At 21.4% G+C, this 25,114-nt stretch overlaps 2 protein-coding genes across 2 annotated transcripts in view; one reads left to right on the top strand and one right to left on the bottom strand.

Annotated features, from left to right (window-relative positions):
* The window catches only part of LOC105365965 (rho GTPase-activating protein gacZ), a 10,564-nt gene extending 5,478 nt beyond the window's left edge, over positions 1 to 5,086 (bottom strand). Inside the window, exons 1-5 of the mRNA XM_011504263.1 lie at positions 5,027 to 5,086; positions 4,535 to 4,634; positions 1,452 to 2,089; positions 164 to 1,134; positions 9 to 85 (exon numbers count right to left, since the gene is read on the bottom strand). Coding sequence (XP_011502565.1) covers positions 9 to 85; positions 164 to 1,134; positions 1,452 to 2,089; positions 4,535 to 4,634; positions 5,027 to 5,037 — 1,797 coding nt within the window. The 5' untranslated portion in view covers positions 5,038 to 5,086. The remainder of the gene's footprint in view (positions 1 to 8; positions 86 to 163; positions 1,135 to 1,451; positions 2,090 to 4,534; positions 4,635 to 5,026) is intronic.
* An 11,816-nt stretch (positions 5,087 to 16,902) lies between these two features.
* Positions 16,903 to 23,519, top strand: LOC105365963 (BMP-binding endothelial regulator protein-like). The gene is made up of 9 exons (XM_011504262.1): positions 16,903 to 16,975; positions 17,052 to 17,137; positions 17,510 to 17,612; positions 18,068 to 18,241; positions 18,499 to 18,681; positions 20,753 to 21,144; positions 21,528 to 21,681; positions 22,530 to 23,094; positions 23,309 to 23,519. The coding sequence occupies exons 1-9, from the start codon at positions 16,903 to 16,905 to the stop codon at positions 23,514 to 23,516; spliced, it is 1,938 nt and encodes a 645-aa protein (XP_011502564.1). The 3' UTR covers positions 23,517 to 23,519.
* Positions 23,520 to 25,114: the final 1,595 nt, after the last annotated feature.

The raw sequence follows: 25,114 nt of genomic DNA, 5'->3' as shown, positions 1-25,114 counted from the left end.
CTGGAACGATTATTACGAGCATTCGAATTCGAAGCATTTCTTAACGCTTGAACAAATTTATCTGCAGGATCTTGTATTGTTTTTGCTGAAAAAACATTTTTTTATTTTATATTAAATTATTGAAAAAAATTTAGAATTACATGTAATTAATTAATTAATTTACCTTCATTTTTTGTCTGATTACCTCTAAAATGTGGATTAATCAATATTTTATGCCCAGTTGGTATAGTTGGAACATTTTGAATACTAGGAATTGCTGATACATTTGTAATTCCCACAAGGACTTGTTGAGATGTATTTTGTGAAAGAGGTCGTCCAATCTGTGACATATTATTAAATTGATTAACTGTTGGGTTATTATATGAGTTTCTTGAGTCAAATGATGAATGTCCTTCAAACTGAGGATCTGAAAATTGTATCCTATTTTCATAAGTTGGTTGGTTAGGCACATTTGGATGATTCTGATGAGTTGTTGGTGGATTTGGAGCTTGGGATCTAACAAAACTTTGTACTTGTACTCCTTGACTCACTGGAATCATTGAACCTTGGTTTCCAGAAATATGAGGTCCTCCAGAAGCTGACAATATAGGTAGTAGTAGTCCCTGAGTGCCTGGATGTAGTCCTCTTTCAGGCATATGCATTACATGGTTGGAAAATATGCTTTGATTTGATCCAAATGAAACTTGATTGGTTGAGCAATTATATGAAAGTCCAGAACTAGGAAGGCCTGATACTCCGGGTGGTCCAGATGGTATTCCTGCAAGACCCATAGGACCTGGTGGATGGACAGAAATTCCTGAAGGACCTGATGTACCTGAAGGACCTGTTGTTGAAGATCGTTGCCCATAATCTATTCTTGGTGCAGTTATACGAGGACCTTGAGGTCTCATTGGTTCTGGAAATTGATTGGGCATTAATCGACTGTCAACAAAATGAGGATGTCCTGGCATAGGACCATTTGCCAAAGGGTGATGATAAGTAGGCTGAACTTGAGAATTTTGATGTGGATATATTTGGTGATGTTGCATTGATACATTATTAGATGATACTGGCTGAAATGATGGACGGTTTTCCAAGAGTGGTGCTCGAAAAGATGTTTGTTGACTTGATGATGAAGTACCACGCCCATGATATCTATTTAAAAATTATCCCAAAATGTTATTAATAAGATAATCAAATAATTGTAAAACAAGAATATAAAAAATACATTTAAATTATGGACAAATTTTCAGATAAAATATTCTATAAAATATTTTTTTTACATACAAAAATACCAATACAGTACATTAAAAATTTAAGAATGATAGAATGTTTAAATATATATAAGGAAGTAAAAGCATTATATCAAGTTTTTAAAGATTCCCATCTTAAAAAGAAATCTTAAAATTTAAAAATCTTCTTTTGTTAATGAAATAATAAAATTTATTATATGTGTAAATTATATAACTTACCTTCCTGATTGATGAATATCATATCTTCCACCACTCCTTCCTCTGATATTCCTGCGATCAAGTCTGTCACCTCTATCGTTCCTATCACATCTATCACTTCTATCATTTCTATCACCTCTATCCCCTCTTTCCCGACTCCTGTAATGTGATCTGTGCTGTTCTATAGTTACAACATTTTCTAATGAGTCTGGAATATCATGGTTCATCTTTTGTGGTACCATGATTCGTTCATTCTGAAATCTGTTTCTTCTTTCCTTGGCTTTTTCACAATCATCATCTTCCATTCCTTGACCATTTCCTATAAAAATTTCTCGTTGATTGTTTAACTTTTCTCGCAATTTCTCTCGCAAATCTATCTTTGAATGTATAATAGATACATTTGATTCTTCTTCAGAATGGTGGTCTTGATTATCCTGAGAATTAGCTTGCATCTTTTGATCACGTGTAGCTTGTTCATGTGAGGTATTCATCATTTGTTTATTAGTAAAACATTCATCTAGATCAGGTTTATCATTTTTACATTTTGATTGTATATTTTCTTCTTCTGCTTCCAAATCATCAAGTGCATCGGTAACACCCAGGTCCAGTACATCATCTGTTTCTTCCTCTCCCTTACATATAGTCTGCTGCTCGGGTAACTAAATTGCGAACATTTGATATGAAAATATCGAATGCATGGCGTGCATTGACTTTAAGTTATTCTTACTTACTACAATTACATTCTACGTAAAACATTCATTTACTGGGTTCATAATATGATAAACCCTGTACTCTGATATGTATTTTTGTAAAATTAAAATCATTTGATTTCTGTATAATTAATTTGCAGTTAAATTGTAATATTCTTGTTAATAAAACAATTGTAATAGTTATTAACATAATATTCAAAATATTGTTTTGCACATAATTGGATATTTAAATAACATTTTGTATAAAATATGGATTCTTTTTTCTTTAATTTGATTACTATAAAGCAAAATTTTCAACTAAAATTTAATAACACTGTTATTTAAGAAACTTCTAATCCATTCAATTTATTTTATAAAAAAATGTTAATACTAATATATTTAAAAAAGCAATGTTTTGGAATTTTAATTATTCATTTTGTTCAAATATAAATGCTATCTGATTGACATAATATAACAATTACAAGCTCACGCAAGATTAATATCACATCAGAAATAAAAAATTTTGTTTTAGTAGCAATATCTCAATATCAAAATATTTGTATTATAAAATTGTTATCATATATTTAGAACTTTATTAATATTATTTCTTGAAAATAAATTAAAATTAATTAGTATCTTTACAATTAAATAAAATTTTAACATAAATCTGATATAAGTATATTAAATAAAATATAAGACACACAGTTTCTATTATTTGTATATTGCTACAAACAAATTAAACACATCGCAAATTACACAACTTTCTTATTATGATAGTTGTGCTAAAATTACCTAGCATTAAATATTTTGTAAATATACACTTACATACATAAATAAAATGTAGGTAAATCGCTTAATACAATAAGTAATTATTAGAAGAAAATATCACTAATTCCTAATAAATAAACAAGTTATAATTTGGTTGTTAAACTGCGAGCATACATTTCAAAATCACAAATGTAGGAGTTAAATGGTTTGATCAAGTTTTTATATCAGCTTAATATTATTTTCTTTAAATTATTTAATTATAAAATTTAAAAAAATATTTATTTAATAATTTTCTTTTTAAAGAATACTTAATAATTCACATGAATGTATATAATATAAAAATTAACATTTGTACATATAATAAATTATTGTATAATTTTATATCAAATATCAAACCATTTAACAATACTTACAATAATATTATATATATAGTGAAGTAGATTGCATTAAAAAATGAAAACATTGTATATAGTTTATCTAAATTTGGTAAATACATTTTAGTAATTTATATATAAAATTATTCGTCGAAGTGAAAATAAAAGTATTAAATATGGCACGAAAATTAAGTTCATATTTCGCAAAGATATTGATCAGTAGAAAAGAAATGTTTTGAAAACAAAGTACATTCTTTGTTTCATTATCCACAAATATTTATATATATAAAAAATAAACTAATAAATGTCTACCTTTTGTATTATATTAAATAAAACAAGAAAAAACAAAATTATATTAGAAAATGGCTATAACAGCATTTATACTAAATAAAATTAGAAAATATAAAAAAGTATTTAATATCATACTTTGTAATAAATTAATACAACTACTCTTAAATTACAATTTTCTTTCCTCTGCAATTCCATTACGAAATTTTGTTCGTTTTGTATGAAAATCTATTAAGTTAACTATCGACATACTCATTTGTCACGCATAATTTGTAATTTCGCTAAGAATTACAATTTTTAAATAAATACAATTTTAATTTAAAATTTTTTAAAAATTTTCTTAATTCCTCAAAATTAATAAAACAAATTTCCAGTTCATCCATTTTCTTTTTGATCTCTTTATTTTTTTTGTATTCCCTTTTTAGTTATTACATTTTTTGTAGATAGTATAATTAAGAGAAACATCATTAAGATCAATATTTTGTAATATATAGCGAGACATAAATGATCACATAGATTTATCTAATCACGACTTTGGAAAATAACATTTTAATAGTATAATCAATCAATTACAACACAGAAATATAAAAATTTAATTGACATTTAACATTAAATAAGTCATTTAAATATTGATCGGGAGATCAAGATTATTGGTCGGTAAGGGATTAGTTTCGCAATAGGTTATAAACTTGAAGAAATTGAAATCATATTCAAAAAAGAAAGAAATAAATAATTGTGCTGCAATAATAAATATTATGTATATGTGTATCCATGCAGATATTAAGTATATGTGCACGCATGATGCGTAAACACGCGCGCGCGCACACACACATACACGCACACATAAATATACTTAAGAGTATCGACTTATTTTTATTATAAATTACTTCAGAAATTATTGATTTTTTCAATGATAATTTTTAAAAGATTACAAATATGCGGCATTAGGCGAACAAAAAAAGTAATATGCCGCTTATACGCTCACCCTCTCGAATTCATAGTCATCAGCTAAAAGGGCTTCTTCCTCGTCGTTACCCAAATCATACTCTTCATCTCCAAGATCTTCGTCCAACAGTGTATCGTCACTATTTAAAAATTTAGATATATTTTTTTAAAACAAAATTTTTAATACAGCGTGTTAAAACATAATATTAAATTTCAATAAAACTGTAAAAAGAACTATACAATAATATTTTATTTGTATTATATTCAGAAACTCATAAGTATCTGAAACTGAATAAATATATCAATCTGAACGATTTTGGATTTTAGATAGTAGTGCACAGATGCTACTACGTCATCGTTCAAAGCAATTTCTTGCTAACCTTTTCTATACAAGCAACGAATATCCAGAAAAATATCAATATTAGATAGTAAATTTCTATACAATTGTCAACATCAAAACGTATTTTAATAATATCAATTAATTCTTGCATAGGTGTTCATTTTAATTATAAAAAATTGATTAAATACTCACTGATCTGACATCGTTCCAATTCACTTCGCCCCTAGCTTGCCTTTGCTTTGTAAGGGGGAGGGAGCAACCTTATCGATAATCGACTTTGGTCTTTTTTAAGTCGAAAATGTCGAGATATTTTAATTCGATACAAAACTTGATAAAATAAGTATTGTTAGAAAAAGTGAAGTGGATATTAAAGTAAACATTTTAAATTCTTAGTATTAAATAATTCATTTTTAATATAATAATTTAAATATTACTTTAAACTTTATCTATTAATTTATGGAAATAATTATTTAAATTTTAAGTTATTTTTTTCTATTTTTTCAATTTTTTAAATAAAAATAAAAATTATACAAATTCATAAAAATGTTAATTTTCACATTTAAATTGTTAAATGAAATTTCGAGTTTTAAAAATATCATGAAGGTACTCTATATATTATTTTTTTATATAATACAATAAATCATTCTTGACTCTTAAATAATAATGAATTTGTTATCATTGATTTCACTTTATTCTTTTTTTTATTTTATAAAGCGATAAAAATAATTTAAAATTCCAGATGAAAAAGAATATTTTATTCTTTTTAAAAACTTTTAAAAATGATTTATAAATAAAACTTCATAAAAAGTATTCAACGATTTAGAAAATTATTCAAATATTGTAAAGTTCTATTAAAATAAATATATTATTTATTGACGAATCTTAATACATTATTTTTAATATTTTTTTTTAATTCAATTCATAATAAAATATTCTATTTAAATATATAGATTTATTGAAAATACTTTTGCAATTATGTCAATAACAAAAATATATTATAAACAAATATAGTCGTGAAAAATAATTATAGAATTTATTAATTTTATTAAAATTATAATTTTTTAGTGTCTTATTAAATTATTTTGTAATTTTTTTATATTCCTTATCCATACAATGTAAATGTGAAAACTATATATTGTGATTAAAAATATAATTATCTAAAAAATATATTTATATTTATGAAATACATTCTTCGAATGTATCGAAATCCATTTTATAATACGCTCATATTTAGATTTTTTATGTAATAAAATTATGTAATAAAATTTTTTTCTTAAAAATAACCATTTATGTTTTATAATAAATTTAAAGAGACATTTTATTTAAACAACTATAATTATAAAAGAATGCTTTTTTCAATTATTTCTTGAAATATGTGCTTACAAATTTTAAGGATCAAATTTTATATTTTCCAAAAGAAAATAATAAAATATTATAACAAATATAAATGCGTAGTTCTTACAATTAAACCATGTTATTAAATGGTGCGAATTTTTAATATAACTGAAACTATGAGAAATATATTCAATAATATGAAATGTAAAATGAAAATTAATAATATTTGATGGAGTAAAAGGTCTTTGGAAATAACCTACATTCATAGATATTTATTATATATATATATATATATATATATATATATATATATAAACGGAGGTATAGTTAATGTCATAGATAAAAGCAAATTAATCTATATTCATTTACCGTCATATTAGAGAACCAAAGGTTAATCAAAAGTATTTATGCGAGAAAATATTTTTTGCAAGATAGTAATACTACTTCTAAAACAAATTTTCAATACTTGCAGATTGATTATTGACGATTATTCAACTATTTATCTGAATGAAGAAAGTTTAATTGCTTCTTTACTATCGGATATGTTCACCTATTGAATTATTAAACAATAAAAATCCTTTCTTCATCTTTAAGTCAATGAAATAAATCTTCGACTATTAATGTTTCCCGTTCCATGGCAAAAAAAATGCACGTTACAAAGTTTGGGAACCTAATTTAATTAAATATATACCAAAAAATCTATAAATACCTATAAAATTATGATTATGGACAAAAGGGGAGTAATAAAATTATTACTTTTTCTAAGGATCTTTAAATTTTTAATTATTAATAATATTAACAGTAAAACAAAATGTAGCTATAATGAAACAATCACTTCTAAGCTCTCTGCTCTAAGTATTACATTTAATAAATTATTTATTATTTAATAAATATATTTTGTCTTTGTTCGTTTAATTAATTTTTACATGGCTTAAAGAATATATTTACTTATATAATTTTTTATAATATTTTTTATAAATTTATGGAATTGTAACAAAATAGTTCTTTGTTCATAGAACGTATAATTTAATGACGGAGAAATATTTAAATAGTAACATATTTCCACTTGATGTTATTATCTTTGAAATTTGTAGTATTAAATTTGTATGAGTTAATTTACATATGACAGATTGCCCGAATTGTATTTTTGAAACAATTCAAGCACGTCGTAGTGATATTCTGTAATTGTTGTATTGTTACAATTTACTTTTTTTTATAAAAATATCAAACCTAGTAGTCATCATTTTCTGCTACCTTTTAAAAATAATATTTTTTTTAACTCTTGTTGTATTAACAAAAATTTGACTTACGCAAATTATGTATGTATATAATTTTACTGAAAAAAGTCTGTTAATATTAATTTAAACTTTTTAAATCATTGACTTATAAAATTTATAATAAAACTTTGACTAATTTTTAGTATTAATTTAGATGGAAAAAAATTACATTTAATGAATAATTTATAACATTGTATGATTTTAATTTATGTATATCTTATTATTGTGTTATTTACAAACACCGTTATTAACCCTCTTAGCAAAATCGTTAAGTCAACATCGACTGCGGCTCTCATGATGAACTCAAGAAGTTTACATATCTTATCTATATGAGAAACCAAAAGGTGGGCGTACAAGCATATAAACAGACTTGACCTACGTTTGTAGATTGATGCAAAAATTAAAAGGTCGATATATATTTTCTTATATTTATTAATGCTCTACGTTCAAGCGATTCTGCTTGAAGTATTTGCTAATAACTTAATTATATAATATCTAATAAAATATGAAAAGAAAATATTTTTAAAATGTTTTCATTGAAATAAATAAACATTATCTTTATCGAATATAAATTTTTCTTTAATTTTGTATTGTAAGTTTCTTTATATTTATATATTTTTTTTAATAAACAAATAAGCATAGGCATACACACTTAACAGAAATGTTAAGTATTTAATAAAGCACTTTACTTTAGTTTTTTTATAAGTTTATTTTTTTAAATAAAGTAATTGGTTAAGTACTTAGCATAGTTATGACTGTATAATCAAATGTAAAGTTTACAATAAATTGTAGAACTTAGCCTAAAATATGGTTTGAAGTGCTATATTTATAATAAACATATAATTAGATAGTTATACTGTATTATTATTGAACTAAATATACAGTTTACCTTTTTTGGGATAAGATTATTAACTTTTAATGGTTAAATGGACGTACTTGCAACTCGTTTGAAAAATAGTAGGCAATGCCATTTACCATATAACTTTTATTAAAAATATAGAATTATAATTATAATTTTTATTATAATAAAATAGTCGTACTTTCTGTGATAATTTGTATATGAATTGTTTATCATATATATTAATTATAAAAATATTTTATTCGATTGATTTTTATAAAATATCTATTAAATGTATTTATTGAACAGCATTATTAATTTTGAATTCTTTTGTATCATTAAATTACATGTGATATTAAATTAAATATTACATACAAAAAAAATTAATATCTTTTTTTTCACGTAACAATTTTAATCTTTAAAAACTTCTATACTATGTTTGGATTTTTATTGATTTGAAATTGTTATTCCAAAACACTTTATATTATTATAACATTTTCACTTTTCAATATGCAATACTGTTGAATTGTTTTTACAAAAATGTTACATATTAGATTGTATATATTATAACATCTACATTTATTTTATTTATTTACATGAATATTTCATGTTATTAATTTTTCATAATGATTATATTTTGCTTTTATGAATTTACTTTTTACTTTGTAGTAATACAAAGTGAATATAGTTTTTCTTTATTTACTTTACCATATTATCTCTTATTCTTTTTAACTTTTAATCATTATATTCGTACTTTTAGTATTTGTTTTTAACCACTTTTTTATATAAAAAATTAATTTAGAAAATAATTAAAATTTTTTTCACTAATATATAGAGTATTTTTTACATTCTGTATAGTCTAGTTCTGTTGTTTAATTTGTAACTCATCACTACTTCCGAATCTAGCTACTAATTTCGTATCTATGTTACTAATTTTGTTCAGTTACTTTATTTATTTCAAAATGACTAATTATTTTTTATATTTGCATTTAAATTTTTATTTAAATTAATTACAGCTAGAACATTATTTATGTATTATTCAATATATGAATGAAAAAAAGCGTTAAGTATAATGTTAAATATTATTTATTGTATATTTATGTTATTTAATAATATTAAAACGTATGATTATTTAGAAAAATAATAAATAAATTTTGATAGTTGGTGTGTCAGATAATTTTAATAAATAATAGTTTTCAAATTTGTTTAACAATTACGTAATAAACCATAATAATATTTAAAAGTCTACAAATTATATTTTATATTTACTATTCAATAATATTTTTATAATCATCTTTTAAAACTTACATTAAATAAAATAATAATTAGTTAAAAATTTAATGTTATTGCATTTGATGCAAATTTAATAGAAAATTAATTATATATATAAATACTATCGCAAAACTATATAGATTATATGAAAAATAAAACTAAATAAAATATATCGAATCCATACCTAACAAATTGTAAGTTATATAAAATTAAAAATAACAGGAAGTATGTTTATCGTTTTTAACGGTTTTGATTTTATATATCGTTAATTTTCTTATTATTATTTTTTGAATATTAGCAAATTTATTTCTTTAATAATAATTACGCTATATGAATTCTGAATTATTCAATTCAGCAGTCAGATTTAAGTATCAACCTTCATAGCTCTAATGTAATTCAGTCAGAACCCCCATAATTCTGATTGGTTCTTATAATGGAAACCACGCCCCTTGAACTCATGTACAGATATGTGCATCAGCTAAAGCTTATACTTAAAAGGTGCATTTATGTGATACATGAAACTATATATTTTAAATACGTATGCATCCACTATACAAAAACTATAATAATTTAAAATTTTCCGCTTTAACTTGCTCATTTTTTTATATTTTTGTATACATTCATTACTATTATCATAATTTTATTACATATTTACATATGCAATTCTTATCCAATATTTAATCATTTTTAATAAAAAATTATTTTATTATAATTTATTATATTGAATGTATTAATATTTACTCAACATTATAATATCTTAATTAATTTAATAATTCAAATTATATATTTTCTTTTTATTATTTTATTATTTATTTATTATAAAGGTTAACAGTGAAATATTTATAAAAATCATATTTAATTATGTGAAAAAGGAAAAATGTTATAATAGATAACTAAGCAAGAAAGTTGTCGAAGTGAGAATGAGACAGGAATGTAAAAGAGATCGTAAAGATAGCGTTCAACTCAAAAGCAAGAAACAAATTTTTCTGAATAGATTATGATTATCATAGCTTAGTTCCTTCTTTTTATAATAGCTAAGATTTTCTTGATAATTCTAGAAACTTGAGTAAAAAAATTAAATTTCGAGTATATTTTGATAGACGCTTTGGCCCGTAGGCATTTTCAACGTATATGTACGTATATATTAACAGGGTTAGCAGTTTTTATTTATATTTTTGATACTACATTTCAGTAAATATTTTATTTTTAAAAATAATTAGAAATTAAATCATTCATTTAATAAATAGTACACTAATAAATAGATAGATAGATAGAGAAGACTAGCTACTGTAAAAAACATATATTTAAAAAATAATCAATAAAAATAAATAAGCAAAAGAGTTTTTAAAGCAATAATTTTATTAATTGATTGTCCCATTTAGACAACTAAAATATTGTGTAAAATTTTTAGATAATTTTAGAATAAATTTCTACAAGTCTTTAAATAAATTTTACATAGAAAATTTTTTATTTTTTTTGTAAAATAAATACAAACACATAGCATTTCAAAGTTCAAACGATTAAATTATATCTAAAATTATAATAATTTAATCATTTTAAAATGTATAAAATAGCGAAAAAGTATTTTTTATAACAAAAATTTTTCTTTATTCTAAATTGTAATTTTGTTTCGTTATATTTAAGATATCTTGAATATTTCTTACTCAACTATTATTTAGTGATATTAGGTAGAAGAGACCCTGGATTCTTTTAACGATACTGAGAACTTTGTTAAGGGATAGTCGTACATACATAAAGTTATAAAAGTTTCCATAAAAACATGTATAAAAAAAATTAATATAAAATATTGATTTTAAATTGATTAAAATTTATTTTTTAAATCATCTAGATCATTCTTAGTTTTACATTATATAGGAGTATTTTTTGCGTCATCGTAAAACTCATATTTTACGATTATATTAAGATTTACTGTTTGTAGACAATGCAATCTGAACAATATATTTTTATATTACCATGTAATATTTTAAGGGCAGTGTTGTTTTTTATTATTTTACAATACCTTTTATATAACTTCAACCAATTTTTCATAAATTTATCAATAATTCGAATGAACTATTTAAAATTTGTACTGTTAGTCGATCTTTTATATTGTCTAATTGGTATAAACAGCAAAAAAAATTAATATTTTCTTTAAGCAAATGAATAAAAGACAATAAAATCCGATTCCATCTTTCAAATTAACATTTATTATAAATATAAATACATCAATTTTTTACATTAAAGACATCAAGATATTGTTCACAATTTCTGAATTATTAAATGCAATATGATTCATAGCTTATTTGAATTTATTTTTCATTTTCTAACAAGGAAATTACGGTGGACAAATTAACTAAAACCGTAAGCAACAATGAAAGTAACGCAATCAAATAATATATTTTTCTTCTATCAATAAATGTAGATTTATTTTTTAATTTTATTGTATTAACCATTTATTATATGAATTAACATTCATTATTAAATTATAATTGAAAACAAATTTAAAAATACATTGGTATATATGTATTTTTTCAAACGCACTTACTGAAAAAGAAACTTCATATGATTTTATTTTTTGCACAATAGTGTAAATAAAATAAATAATCGAAATAATTATTTTAATTTCAAAAACTATCAGCAAATATTAAAAAATAAGTATAGTCCTATTAGACATCTATAAAATTAGTTTAACGTGAAATGGAGCTTTAAAATGTTCCAAAGTTAGAATTAGAATGACTTATAATTTATAATATATTCTTTTTTATTGAACAAGATATTTATAACCAAAGAATTGATATTGTAAATAATATATTCTAAAGTAAATACTCCATTTATAATAGCAAATGATTATCGGAATAATCAAGAATGGAAGTACTTTCATTATAATGATCATTATATGTAGGGAATTATATAATTTTAAGTAATGTAATAATGTTAATGCATACACAATAAGAATAAAATTAATTATATAGTAGATGTGGATTTAATAATCTAAAATATATTCAGGATAAAGATTTGAAATTTACAGTGATTATCAGAATATAGACAAAATCGCATCAGAACATATTAGAAAAATTATTTTATAAGAAAGAATAATAGATAATTTATTATTGTGACAAGTACTGAAACATGTATTTTAATAAACAATATACACCTTTTATTACAATTTTATTTATTAAGTAGCTACACACACACATATATATTTAAATACACGATATAACGCAGAAAATATATTTACAAAGCTCCTCTTTAAATTATTTAATAATAGTGAATATGCTATGTGGAAAAAAGTATAGAACATGTATAAAAAACAAATATAAGTGTATAGATCTTAAGCTAATAAAAAGTGTTATAGGCGGTACAGTATTTATTATCCTCAAGTTCATTGTTATGTATTATTTGACAAATATCTAATTTTTGTAAAATTAATTATTAATATAATAAAAGTAATCCATACCGCTGTTAACATTTTCAATTAATACATGACAATAGTTTATTGTTTCCATTATCGTCGAATAAAAAATTGTAAATTTTATGCCTTTTTTTAATAAATATTTCGATTTTCATACTAGTGCTTTGTCTTAAATCTTAAATCTTCAGTTTGTTTAATCAATCTGTTTAATGTAAGGAATTGTTTTAGAATTTAATGTTAATTCATATTATTTTATTTTAATGATTTCAGCATCAAATTTAGTTTATTATTCAATATTATGTAATAATATATTTCTAATTAATTAAATGAAGGTTTAAGTTTATTTTTTTATTAAATTTTTAATTTAAATTTATATAATCCTTTTGTTCAGTAGCTTTTGCAACATTTCCTTATTGTTTTTTTTATAAATTCTATTGCTTATAAAGGTTATTTTATATCCAATGCCAATCATTTATATCATCATAATACATGTAATTTGTTAAGATTTACGTTTGTATTATTTAAATAAATGTCAAATTTCATTTTTCATGAACTTTGAATTAATAAAAGTATTGTGTATCATTTATTAAAAAATACTTTTATAATTTAAGTTCTTTTGGAGAACAATAAATATCAACGAATCATTGTTTGACTTTACTACATTTGAATTTAAGTCTAATAAAGTTGGAATACTATCGAAAAAAAATTTTCTCTGAAGTTTTTGTTTATTTTCTCAATTAATTTTTCTTTCTTTTCTTCTTTTAATCTTTGCAATTCCTTACTTGAAAGATTCAAATTCAAATTTATTATATACTAAATTAAGAACACCTATTGATAAACTGTAAATTATTGGTACTTAACTATTTACGACTTTAATTATAATTAATTTTTTAGATATAATTGATGATTTATATAAATGAAAATTTAATAACCGTGTTATTACTAAAATTCTCGATAAGCCATCTATTGACTTACAAATGCTTGGATATCAATACTGTGGACTTCAAATTAAATCAGATGGAATGCAATAATAACTACTTCTTTTAATAATTAGTTGTGCTTGAAATAATATAAAAATCTTCTAAATATTAACTAAAAAGTATATAGTAATGAAACTAAAGAAAAAAGGAAAAACAATTATTTTTTTAGTTTAATTTTATGTATGTTGCAATACTTTTTTATAAAAAAGTACCAATATGGATTTTCCAAAATAAACAAAGATATTGAAAATTCCAGACTCATGGAATATTAGGAATAGCTCAGGAAATAGCTGATAAATTATAGACATCATAAAGGATATAGCAATTATTAATCTTAATGAGTACGAATTCTAAATGAATTTAGTTTTATAATTCAAATATGCCATTAGTCTTATATTTCAATAGTTTTCAATAATCTAAAATCTTCTTCATATATAATGAAATATTTGACAATTAATCGGTTCAATTATAAAGCATTTCAGGATCGTAATATATACAATCATTATGTATGTTAAGTTGTTAAAAAACATAGTTGAGTATTCATTTGTATTGCACATGTGTTTACTACTTTATTACTTATTAAGCTTCTGTGAGTGCAATACTTATTTTAAACATATTGTTTAATTAATTGAAATTCATTAAACAATAATTATATTATCAATTTAATTAATCTTAATGCTAAATATCATCCATCACAGTAGTAAGTTACAGATTTTATAGTTGCGGAAAAATAGTCAGGCTATCAATAGATAATAATAAAAACAAACATACATAAATATATGTTTTAAAACACACACATATATATATATAATACAAAGCATATTTTAAAATTTAATAAAATACTTTATATAATATGATAGCCTCCAGTCAAAGGATTACATTTCGATTGCATAATCTTGTATAACAATGTCGATATATTGCTGAAGCTAAGTGTCACAACATTACACCCATATATTTATATAAATAATTAATGATGTATGTTATTTATAAGTTGTTCATTATAGTATTTAAACATTCTATTACTGGTAAGTATATCAATAATATGAAATTTGATATATTATTATAAATTGGAAGTAGAATTATATATAGAAAATTGAGACGGAGTCGTGGTTCATTTTAAGAAGAAGCCATAACAATAAAATTGTAAATTAAAAAATCAATCGTGGTTATTTAACAATAAAAAATACAGATATTTATGTGCAAATCGTCCTAAAAAGTTTTTATTGTAAATATTCAATTATTGAAAAATTTAGACTTAATAATAGTCATTAGTGAAATATATTTTTTAATTTTCTTTATAATAATCCAGATCATGAAGAATATTTTAAATATTCAATCACGTTTACCATCTAGCAATTCATTGCATATGTAAAATCCACAAGTTTCAACTAAACATAGAGATAACTTTTAGAAGATAAAAAGTAATTAATAACAATCACTCTGATAATTGTTTTCACAATAGTCTCATAAAACTATTTTTTTAACTCTCAGTGCTATTTCAACAGAATTCTGCGCTAAATTTTATCACTTTTAATAATTAATACTTTATAATGTATGATATATATATTAATTTTCAAAATGAGATCATAATAGAAATTTTGAGCGACCGCTAAAGCGTAAAATTATTAATAATGTAGTATTTATTATGTTCACATACTTTAAATACATAAAAATTGAAAAATACAAATATTGACTGATATTTTCCATTTTTCTATATTTCAATTTTCTAGGAATTCTATTTTCACTATTCTAATCAATTTTACATAGTTGTATGATTTAATGTTATCCAATTACTAAAAATACTAAAAAAATTTACAAATGAAGAAAAATTATTTAAAAAATTAAATGAACAAAAACAATTAGAAAATGAACGATTTAAAAGTATAAAGATTCTCATAACAGTTGAGTTAACAGCTTTAACAGAGTTAAACTTGAGATAATAGTGCCAAATTTAAACACAATTGTTTTTAATCTTTTATTTTATAAATTAATTGATGATATATATAATAATAAATAATAATTATATTATTAATAATATCTCAATATATAGTTACAAATAGTTCAATTTTTTATGTATAAAAATATATAATATATAATTATAAATCCCAAATACATATGATAAATACAGTATATATTTATAAAATTAAAAATTTATTGTTTAATTAAATGATATGGTATATGTAGGCAACCTTTAAAAAGTTATCAAAATTTTAATTACACTATAAACTCTTATTTAAATTTTTTATTCTAAAAATTTTTTAAACATATTTCTACTTTAAATTCCTAAATTTTGAAAAATTATCTATAAACATTTTAAATATAAAAATAAATAAAAAAATTATTCTTAATAAATAAAGTAAAACTAGAAATTTTAACCTTATCTTTAAAAAATAATCCATATAATACAATTAAGCTTATTATACCAATTTGATCTTGACTATGTTATACGAATAAAAAATACTGATGCTTCGTTATATGTGTATATACATATATATAATTATTGTATTTTATAAATTATATTTTCTTAAATATGTATAATAATATCTTAAGATAAAATATTTTAAATAACTACACAAAATTATACCTACTTTTATATTACAGACAGCTAAGCACTAAATGTCGGTAGTCAGCAGAAAACATCACTGTTTTCATCCATTTAAGTATCGCAAAATTTAGTATCAATAATAAAATTACTGTATTAAGTAACTTTTCATAATTATCATAACGGAAATCCCAGATAAATTAATATATTTGATATACAATTTTACAATTAACACTTTAAATTTTTGTAAAATGCATTATTCTACTTAAATGAAGTTAGTGTAACTTAGATGCCTCATAACATTAGTATACGTATTTTATCAATCTTAATTTTATTTACTACAAAAGAACTTGGGAAATATCGTAAGAAATTTACACAGTATACAGATTTTTGCAATACTTTCCTCGATACAATGAATTTCATAGTCTGTTTGTTTATTTTCCTTTGTATTTCACATCAAGGTATCGTTTATGCGGAAATAGAAGGTAAATATTTAATGTAACTCATTTACTCATTGAAATTGCCAGATAACTAATTAATATAGTGCTATTTTTTTTATAGGTAGTCAAGAAACCTGTAACATTGAAGATGAATCCATCGCCGTTACCACTATATCGAATATGAATTGTTTTAATTGTATTTGCAAGGTATTTTGTTATATTTAATAAACAATTAATTTATATATTATTAAAAAATTTGAATGCTTGAAATGCTTCAGAATATTTTTTTAATATTTACTAATATTTATAAGCAATGTTTAAATATAAACAACTGTAAAAAAATATTTCAATACAATACTAATTTAACTAATCAGTAAAATAGTAATCTTTTGTAAATTTTATAAATAAATTATTCGTGTATGTGTGTGTATATATATAGATATATAATTATAATGAAATATTTTATTTATTTAAATGACGACAATAAAACATTTGAATATATTATAATCGTACAATCGAATATATTTAATTTTACAATAAACGATTATATTTTATGAAAATATTACGCTATAATTTCAGAAAGGATTTGTAGAATGTGAAAAACAAAAATGTCCTAGTATTGAAGGCTGCTACGTGTTAGAAAGAAAACAGCAAATGGAGGAATGTTGTCAAAAATGCAAAGGTTTGATTAATTATAAAACTGTCCTTACATAATTTAATAAATTTAGCTTTGAAAATATTCAAGTTAACAAATATAAAGTATCAATAAAACATTCGTTTATGCAATTTATAAAATATATTTAATATAAAAAATATAAAAAATTGATTATCAATATCGTTACATTTTTTTAATTATCTTTTATTTACTTTCACAACTTTTAGATATCCATAAATTTGTTAACAAATAAATAATTAAATAATAGTTTTATAGACTTTTATAATTATATTATTTAATTTTAAATATTTTTCTAAAAAAATTTGTATAAAAAAATTTGACTTCTTTTTTCTGTTTACAGCATTCGAGTATACAAATGATTTATATCATGAGAATAATAATGTTTAAATTAATATTGAATTTTTTGTTAATAACATTTTTATATTAAATATTATGTAACTAATAAAAGAGGTATTTTATAGGCTGTATAAAAAACGGCGTATACCATGATTCAGAAACCGAATGGATTGAATCAACAGATCCATGCAAATTATTAAAATGCCTTGCTGGAATTATAACTGAAGCAGTGATTCACTGTTATATACCATGTGAAAATCCAACATCTATTTCTGGACAGTGTTGCCCTACATGTTCTGGTAAAATTGTTTATTCAATTGTATGAATTAAATTAAAATGTTTTTGTGAATAGCTTGTTAGTTTGTATTACTATTTAAAATATAATAATTATGAAAGAAAATCTATTCATTTTACTATTTATTATTACTTAGAATTTATTTTATCTTTATGTAAAATTGTTTACTTGTATTTAATTTATCTTAAATTAAAAATAAAATTGTACTTAATCATTTTTGTGTAAATCCTCAACGTTTTATAAAATTATTTCTTATTCTAGATTGTCATATAAATGAGAAAAAAATATTCAAAGAAACACGTATAATCTCTGAGAAGGATCCTTGTGTTTCATGCAATTGTATATTAGGGAAACTTATATGCATTAAAAGGACATGCCCTGTTCTGAACTGTCCAAAATCGAAAATTTTTAATAACTTCGAAGATTGCTGTCCAAAATGTCTAGGTACCCCCAAAATGCTATTATTTAATATAATATAATATTTATCAATATTAAATGATTAATGACTATAAGTAATTAAAAATATGAGTACAACGGACAATTATTTAGTTTTTAACTAATTAAATATATTTTTAAAATTTTTATAATAAAAACTTATCATAAATATTTTTTAAAGTATTATAAATAGTATCAATCATTTTACGATTAGTCGTATAAATAAAAGATTTTAAAAAATAATTCTTAACTTAAAAATACAGTAATAAAATACCTTAATGTGCTCATGGTTGAGCATCAACCTAATGTAATTAAAAAAATTTTTATTGCTGCTTCATTATAAAATATATCATTAATGGTGCTAATATGTTTAAGGATATTTTCACTATGAATGTAATTAACATTAATTAATTAGAAGCGAACAAATTCCGTCTTATTATATTATTAATTAATTATAAATTTCAAGTATATTAAAAATAAATGTCTTGAAAAATAATGTTCTATAATATATAATTATTATATTATTTTTTTCATTCTATACATCACTTTTGATATTTTTATATCGAACTATTATTTGAATGAAATTAAATGTATTTCTTTAAATTTCTAAATTTTTAAGCATGCTTATTCTGTTGCATTAAGTATTCATTTAATTTTGAACAAATTCAATATATTAATTCATTGAATAAAATTTAATGATGAATAAGAGTAAGAAATTTGAATAATAAATAACAATAATTACAAAAGCAATAAATGATTGGATGATTAAATTATTAGATATTAGAAGGATTAAACCAGATTTAATATCTTAAAGTTGTCAAAGTTAAAAAGGGTGCTTCTTTTCAGGAAATTTTCCTAAGGAAATTTGATAACTACTTTCTAAAATCTTATGAATTTAGTGGAACATGCTTTTAGAACAAATAATCACAAAGTGTATTTTAATGCTAATTTCATCCACTACGATATTATTATATATGTCCATATATTTTACTATTATTTGTATACAGAATATTTGTTCACATTTTTATATTTTTATTAAGCTTTAAATCTCAGATTTTTGGAGAACATGCAATATTATCAATTGTCTCATTAATAGCTAACAAAAGTCCGATTTAATAAAGTCCTTAACGATAAATCTCTTCTTCGAACCAGTATTTGAAAAAGTTTATAAATCACAAATGTATGATTATCCGGCTTCAATTTTTATATTTCGCTAGTTTGTTTCATAAGAACACTTTTATTTAATTATTTCAAACAATTAAAACATGAAAAGTATAATATATTTGAAGAAATTATTGGCTTATTTTTGTACTCAGAAAAATGTTCTATCATAATATATTATTGCTAATTTTATAAAATATGGTAGTTTGCATTAGATGTAATAATAATGTTAATAATTAATTATTATTTTCTAATTAACTATTACATCCTCTTATTTCATCTTACATATAATCAACTATAAACTATTTTGATGTTTTGATATCTCGTATTGAATAAAATGAGGCTAATACGTCACCTATACTTTAATTGTATATTGATTTTAAGATATCAAAGAATAATTATTATTAATGTCCTTATTTTCAATGAACAGTGGATATTTCATATTAATTTTGTTTACATAATCAGCTTTATTAATTGATCTTGTCTTTGTATTATTTCTGTTAGTTATTGATTCTTATATTTTCACATTAAATTAAGTATATATACTATTGAAATTCTTTTTATAATTTGTTTTTTAGCATTTTTATATATCATTTTTAATTACAATAATTGTAGTTAATTCTTTAAATGTTTTCATATTTTGTAATATTAATAGCGAAAATAATTAATATAAAAAATTTATTTAAATTATATACATAATAAAATTAACTGACATCATTTAAATTTCATAATTCATAAATGTTCATGGATGGTGTCTTCTTGTAATTAATTACATTTATTATTAATTAGATAATTCATTTTCACTTTATATTTTTTTAAATTATAATATTTCATTTATTAAATATAATTAATAAATACACCTAAAGATATTATGCTTTTCTTTATAATTGATATTCAATTATTATTAAAAAATTTACAGGAACTGGAAAACTAATGGATCCACCTAAAGGTGCTTGCTTACTGGGTACAGTAATATATCAATCAGGAACATACTTCAACTTAAGTAATTGCGTATATTGTAATTGTAAAGATTCTACAATCTACTGTCAAAAAAAGAGTTGCCCAATTATGAAATGTAAACGAGAATATCAGGAAATTTTACCAGGACGGTGTTGTGCACAATGTAAAAATATTCAGAAACATACTAACGATAATTTTGTAAATGAAGATGAGAGTATAGAAATGAATATCAGTGGGAACGGTAGTGAAAATGATGATCAATGGAATAAAGAAGATTCTATTGAAAAAAAAATTACAAAAGAAGAATTAGAAAATCAATCAAAATGTACGCATGCTGAAAAAATCTACAAAGTTAGTATACATTATTTAATTAAAATGAACATATACTCATTTATTAAAAAGATTAAAATAGTTAATATTTATTATTCTATTCTACCAAAAGTAATTTATATTTATTTTCTACTATATATATTCTATTATATAATTTTATTATATTAAATTTTTTTTCAAGTATTTTGAATTAATATTTAAAAATTTATATTTCCATATTAATATATTAAGAATTGTAATATTTAAATAGTAAATATTTAAAAAAATTCAAGATAATTTATGTTCCCTAACTAAAAAATATGTTTTATAAAGGACAATTTAATGTAATAAAACGTAGTAAATGTAATAAAATATAATAAAATTAAATTAATGTAATAAAATATTTATTATATATTTATACAAAGAATGGTGCAATTTGGAATACAACTAATTGTAAGATATGTACTTGTATACAATCAAAAATAAACTGTACAACACTTATGTGTCCAGCCATTAGTTGCCGTCCAAATTCTGTTTTGAAAATTCCAAGGGGTCAATGTTGTCCACAATGTATTGAAAGTAAGTTGTAATTAATATTACATAACATCCAATACAATACAATAAAGAAATATTGATTTTATTCTATGAAACAAAAATATTTTAAATTTATTTATATAATTGTATCTACAACTGAATTTCTTTAATTAAACCAACATTATTACCCTCAATAATTTACAGAAATTTAAACACAATTATTTTATATTTTATGTTCAAATATGTATTGAATAAATAAAATTATATTTAACTACGAAATATGTAATATAATGTAATAATAATTATAAAATCTCATGCGATTATAAAGGATGGAAAGGTTGAAGATTAATAAAAAAAAAGTATGATGAAAAGGAGAACATCAAATGTAAAATATACATTATGTAATATATTAATTTTCATTTGAATTTAAGCTCGTTTGATCATTATATAAAATCGTAATAACTCTAATTATCTATTTTCCATTTTCAATTTTAATTATTTCTTATGATTTTAATTCAGTAATTCATTTCCTGCTTTTTCTATTTACTTTTTCTCTCATTATTTATCTCATCCAATTTTTTTGAAATTTGAATTAATATATTAAAAGAAAAAAATAAATAATTAAATTCAAAGTTCAATATTTTTATATTATTTTATAATTCTTACATGATTAGTTAATAACCTTCTTAAATCAATGAAATAATCTGTTTAATTAAAATTTAATTTATTTAGATTTTATACGTACGTTTAAAAATTTCCAGAATATATATTTTTCAAACTTTTTATAATGTGGATACAATATTGTAAGTTTTAACCATTCTGTGGACAGAAAAATTCTTAAATATCAATACAAAATTTAATATGATAATGTTAATTAATATATTATTTTTTAGGTCACGGAGTTTGCACAGTTTTTGGAGGGATGTACTTCCGTACATTTGACCGAAAAATGTATACATTTATAGGTTCATGTAAATATCAATTAGCTACTGACTGTGAAAGTGCAACTTTTAATATACAACTTGAAAATATAGTACTAGGAAATGATGCAACAATAAAACAAGTGTCATTGAATATTGGCCATGTAAAAGTAGATCTCCAACAAAATAGAAATACGAAAATAAATAATAAAATTGTCGACCTGCCATATCATTCAAAAAAAAAATTAGATATTTTTAAAAATCATGAAAATATTATTATCATTTCAAAACTTGGAATAAAAATTAATTGGTATTATAAAGGATTTCTTGAAATAATAGTTTCGAAGAATTATCGAAAGAAAATGTGCGGGTTATGTGGTAACTTTAATTCTATAATTGCTGATGATTTGACTACCCAAGAAGGTATCTTAGTTGAGGATCCAGCCATATTTGCGCAGTCCTGGACTGTGGGAGATCAATTTTGTCTGGAGACCAGAAAATATGGAATTCAGGACTGTAATTTACGTAAAAACCAGAGGTAAATAAAACATTTTGCTAAGAATATGAATCAAAATTTATTTAAATATAAATATAAATATATGTTTTTTTTTATAAAGTTTTAATAAAAATCAAAATAAATATTATTTTTACCGTTTAATTATATATCATTATTATCATTATTATCATTATATATATATATATATATATATATATATATAAACGCGTTTTATATTTTTATTTAATTTAAGCAGATTGTGTAATTATATAAAGGGTTCTGTTTTTGAAAAATGTTTAAAAAAAATAAATGTGACATCTTATTATGAAAAATGCCTTCAAGATATGTGTCACTGTTCTCCAGAAGATCTTCAATGTCATTGTGAATCTTTCACAAATTATGTTCGTGACTGTCGACGACTCGGAATCTTATTACCACGTTGGCGAAAATCGGTAGGATGTTAATTGTCTATGTAACATTTATAAAAATATCATTAATCTATATGTAAATTACGTATGTAAGTTATTAAATAAAAAAAAACATGAATTATTGGCTTATATATTACAAATTTTTAATATACCAAAGAAATACAATTTTCATTCAAGATTATGATATAAAACATTTAATACATTTTTGTACATATTTCAAAAATTAAACACGGAATACAAATGTATATTTATGTAAACATAATTATAAAATTTAAAAATAATGTCTTATTTTATTCATAACTCCAATATATCAAAGTTATATTTAAAATAACGCAACAAATTGATGTATTTTGATTATTTATATATTATAATTATCATGTTTCAGATTAATTAGTTTTTATAATTGCATATCTATTTCTTGATAGTTAAAATTATAAAATTAATATGTAAATAAAAATATAAAAGTTTTAATGTTTAAATATTTATTAGAACTTGAATAAATTTAATAAGTTGAAATGAACGTTTCTTATAAACTGGCAGTAAGTTTTTGATGAAGTGAAAAATTATGATCCAATTTAACTAAACTGATATTTTTAATTCTAATCATATCAATAAATTAAATACTTACAAAAATTTATTTACCTAACATATTTTTGAATAATTAAACAATATTTTACCTAATTTTTGAAAAATTATGCATATTTTACATTAATAAAATAATAATCTTACATTTTAAAACGAATTTAAACTATACTAGTAGTCAATTACAATTAAATTCTTAAGTATAAATTAAATATTTGAAATATCAAATTTTGTGCAGAAAAGTTGATCATTACAAAAAAGGTATATTACTGTATGTAAATATTAATTTTTAAACTGTTTATAAAATAAATTTTTATAAATAAAACATTAACGAATTTCAATCAGTATAAGTATTATATGTGATAACACGAATTAAATAACATAATTAAAAAAATAACACACTAACATCCAAAAAAAGTAATCCACTATGTAAATCCAATATACAGATAATTACAAAAATTCAATTGCTATGAAAATTTCATTATCAAATTAGTGATTAAGTGTATACATCTTATAAGATAGTGAACGATAAATACATATAATTGACTGAAAGTCAATTTTTTAATCGTGTTAAAACGTAAAAAAAGTGATAAAATCTTAAAATATACATTTGATTTTTTCATGTTAAATATATTAGATTTATTATGTATAAATATAAATAAATAAATGAACAAAATAAATACATTAAATATATTATTTAGAACAAAATAACAATATTTTAAAAAAGTTTTTTAATAATATATTCCTTCAAGTATTTTGTATATTTTAAATAAATGAATAAAAATGATTTATTATTTTTACTTTCATTAGGGCTTTTATGTTTAATAATTTTAAGAATTTTTCAAATTTAATATTGAAAAAATCTGTAAAAGGACGGCTGTAGATGAATTTAAGAAGTACCTTCTATTCCGACACTATTGCTGTTGGTTCAATTAAAATGAAAGACGTGAAAAGCTGATATTGTTTCTTTATACAATATAATTCATTATCTAACAATAAACTATGAAAAACTCTTATATTATTATTAATTCCTTGTATTGTAACTTTTATTT

Source organism: Ceratosolen solmsi, unplaced genomic scaffold (genome assembly GCF_000503995.2).
Source record: "Ceratosolen solmsi marchali unplaced genomic scaffold, CerSol_1.0 scaffold19, whole genome shotgun sequence".
NCBI lineage: Eukaryota > Metazoa > Arthropoda > Insecta > Hymenoptera > Agaonidae > Ceratosolen > Ceratosolen solmsi.
The sequence above is the reverse complement of the archived record's forward strand: the minus strand, read 5'-3'. Positions and strand labels throughout refer to the sequence as shown.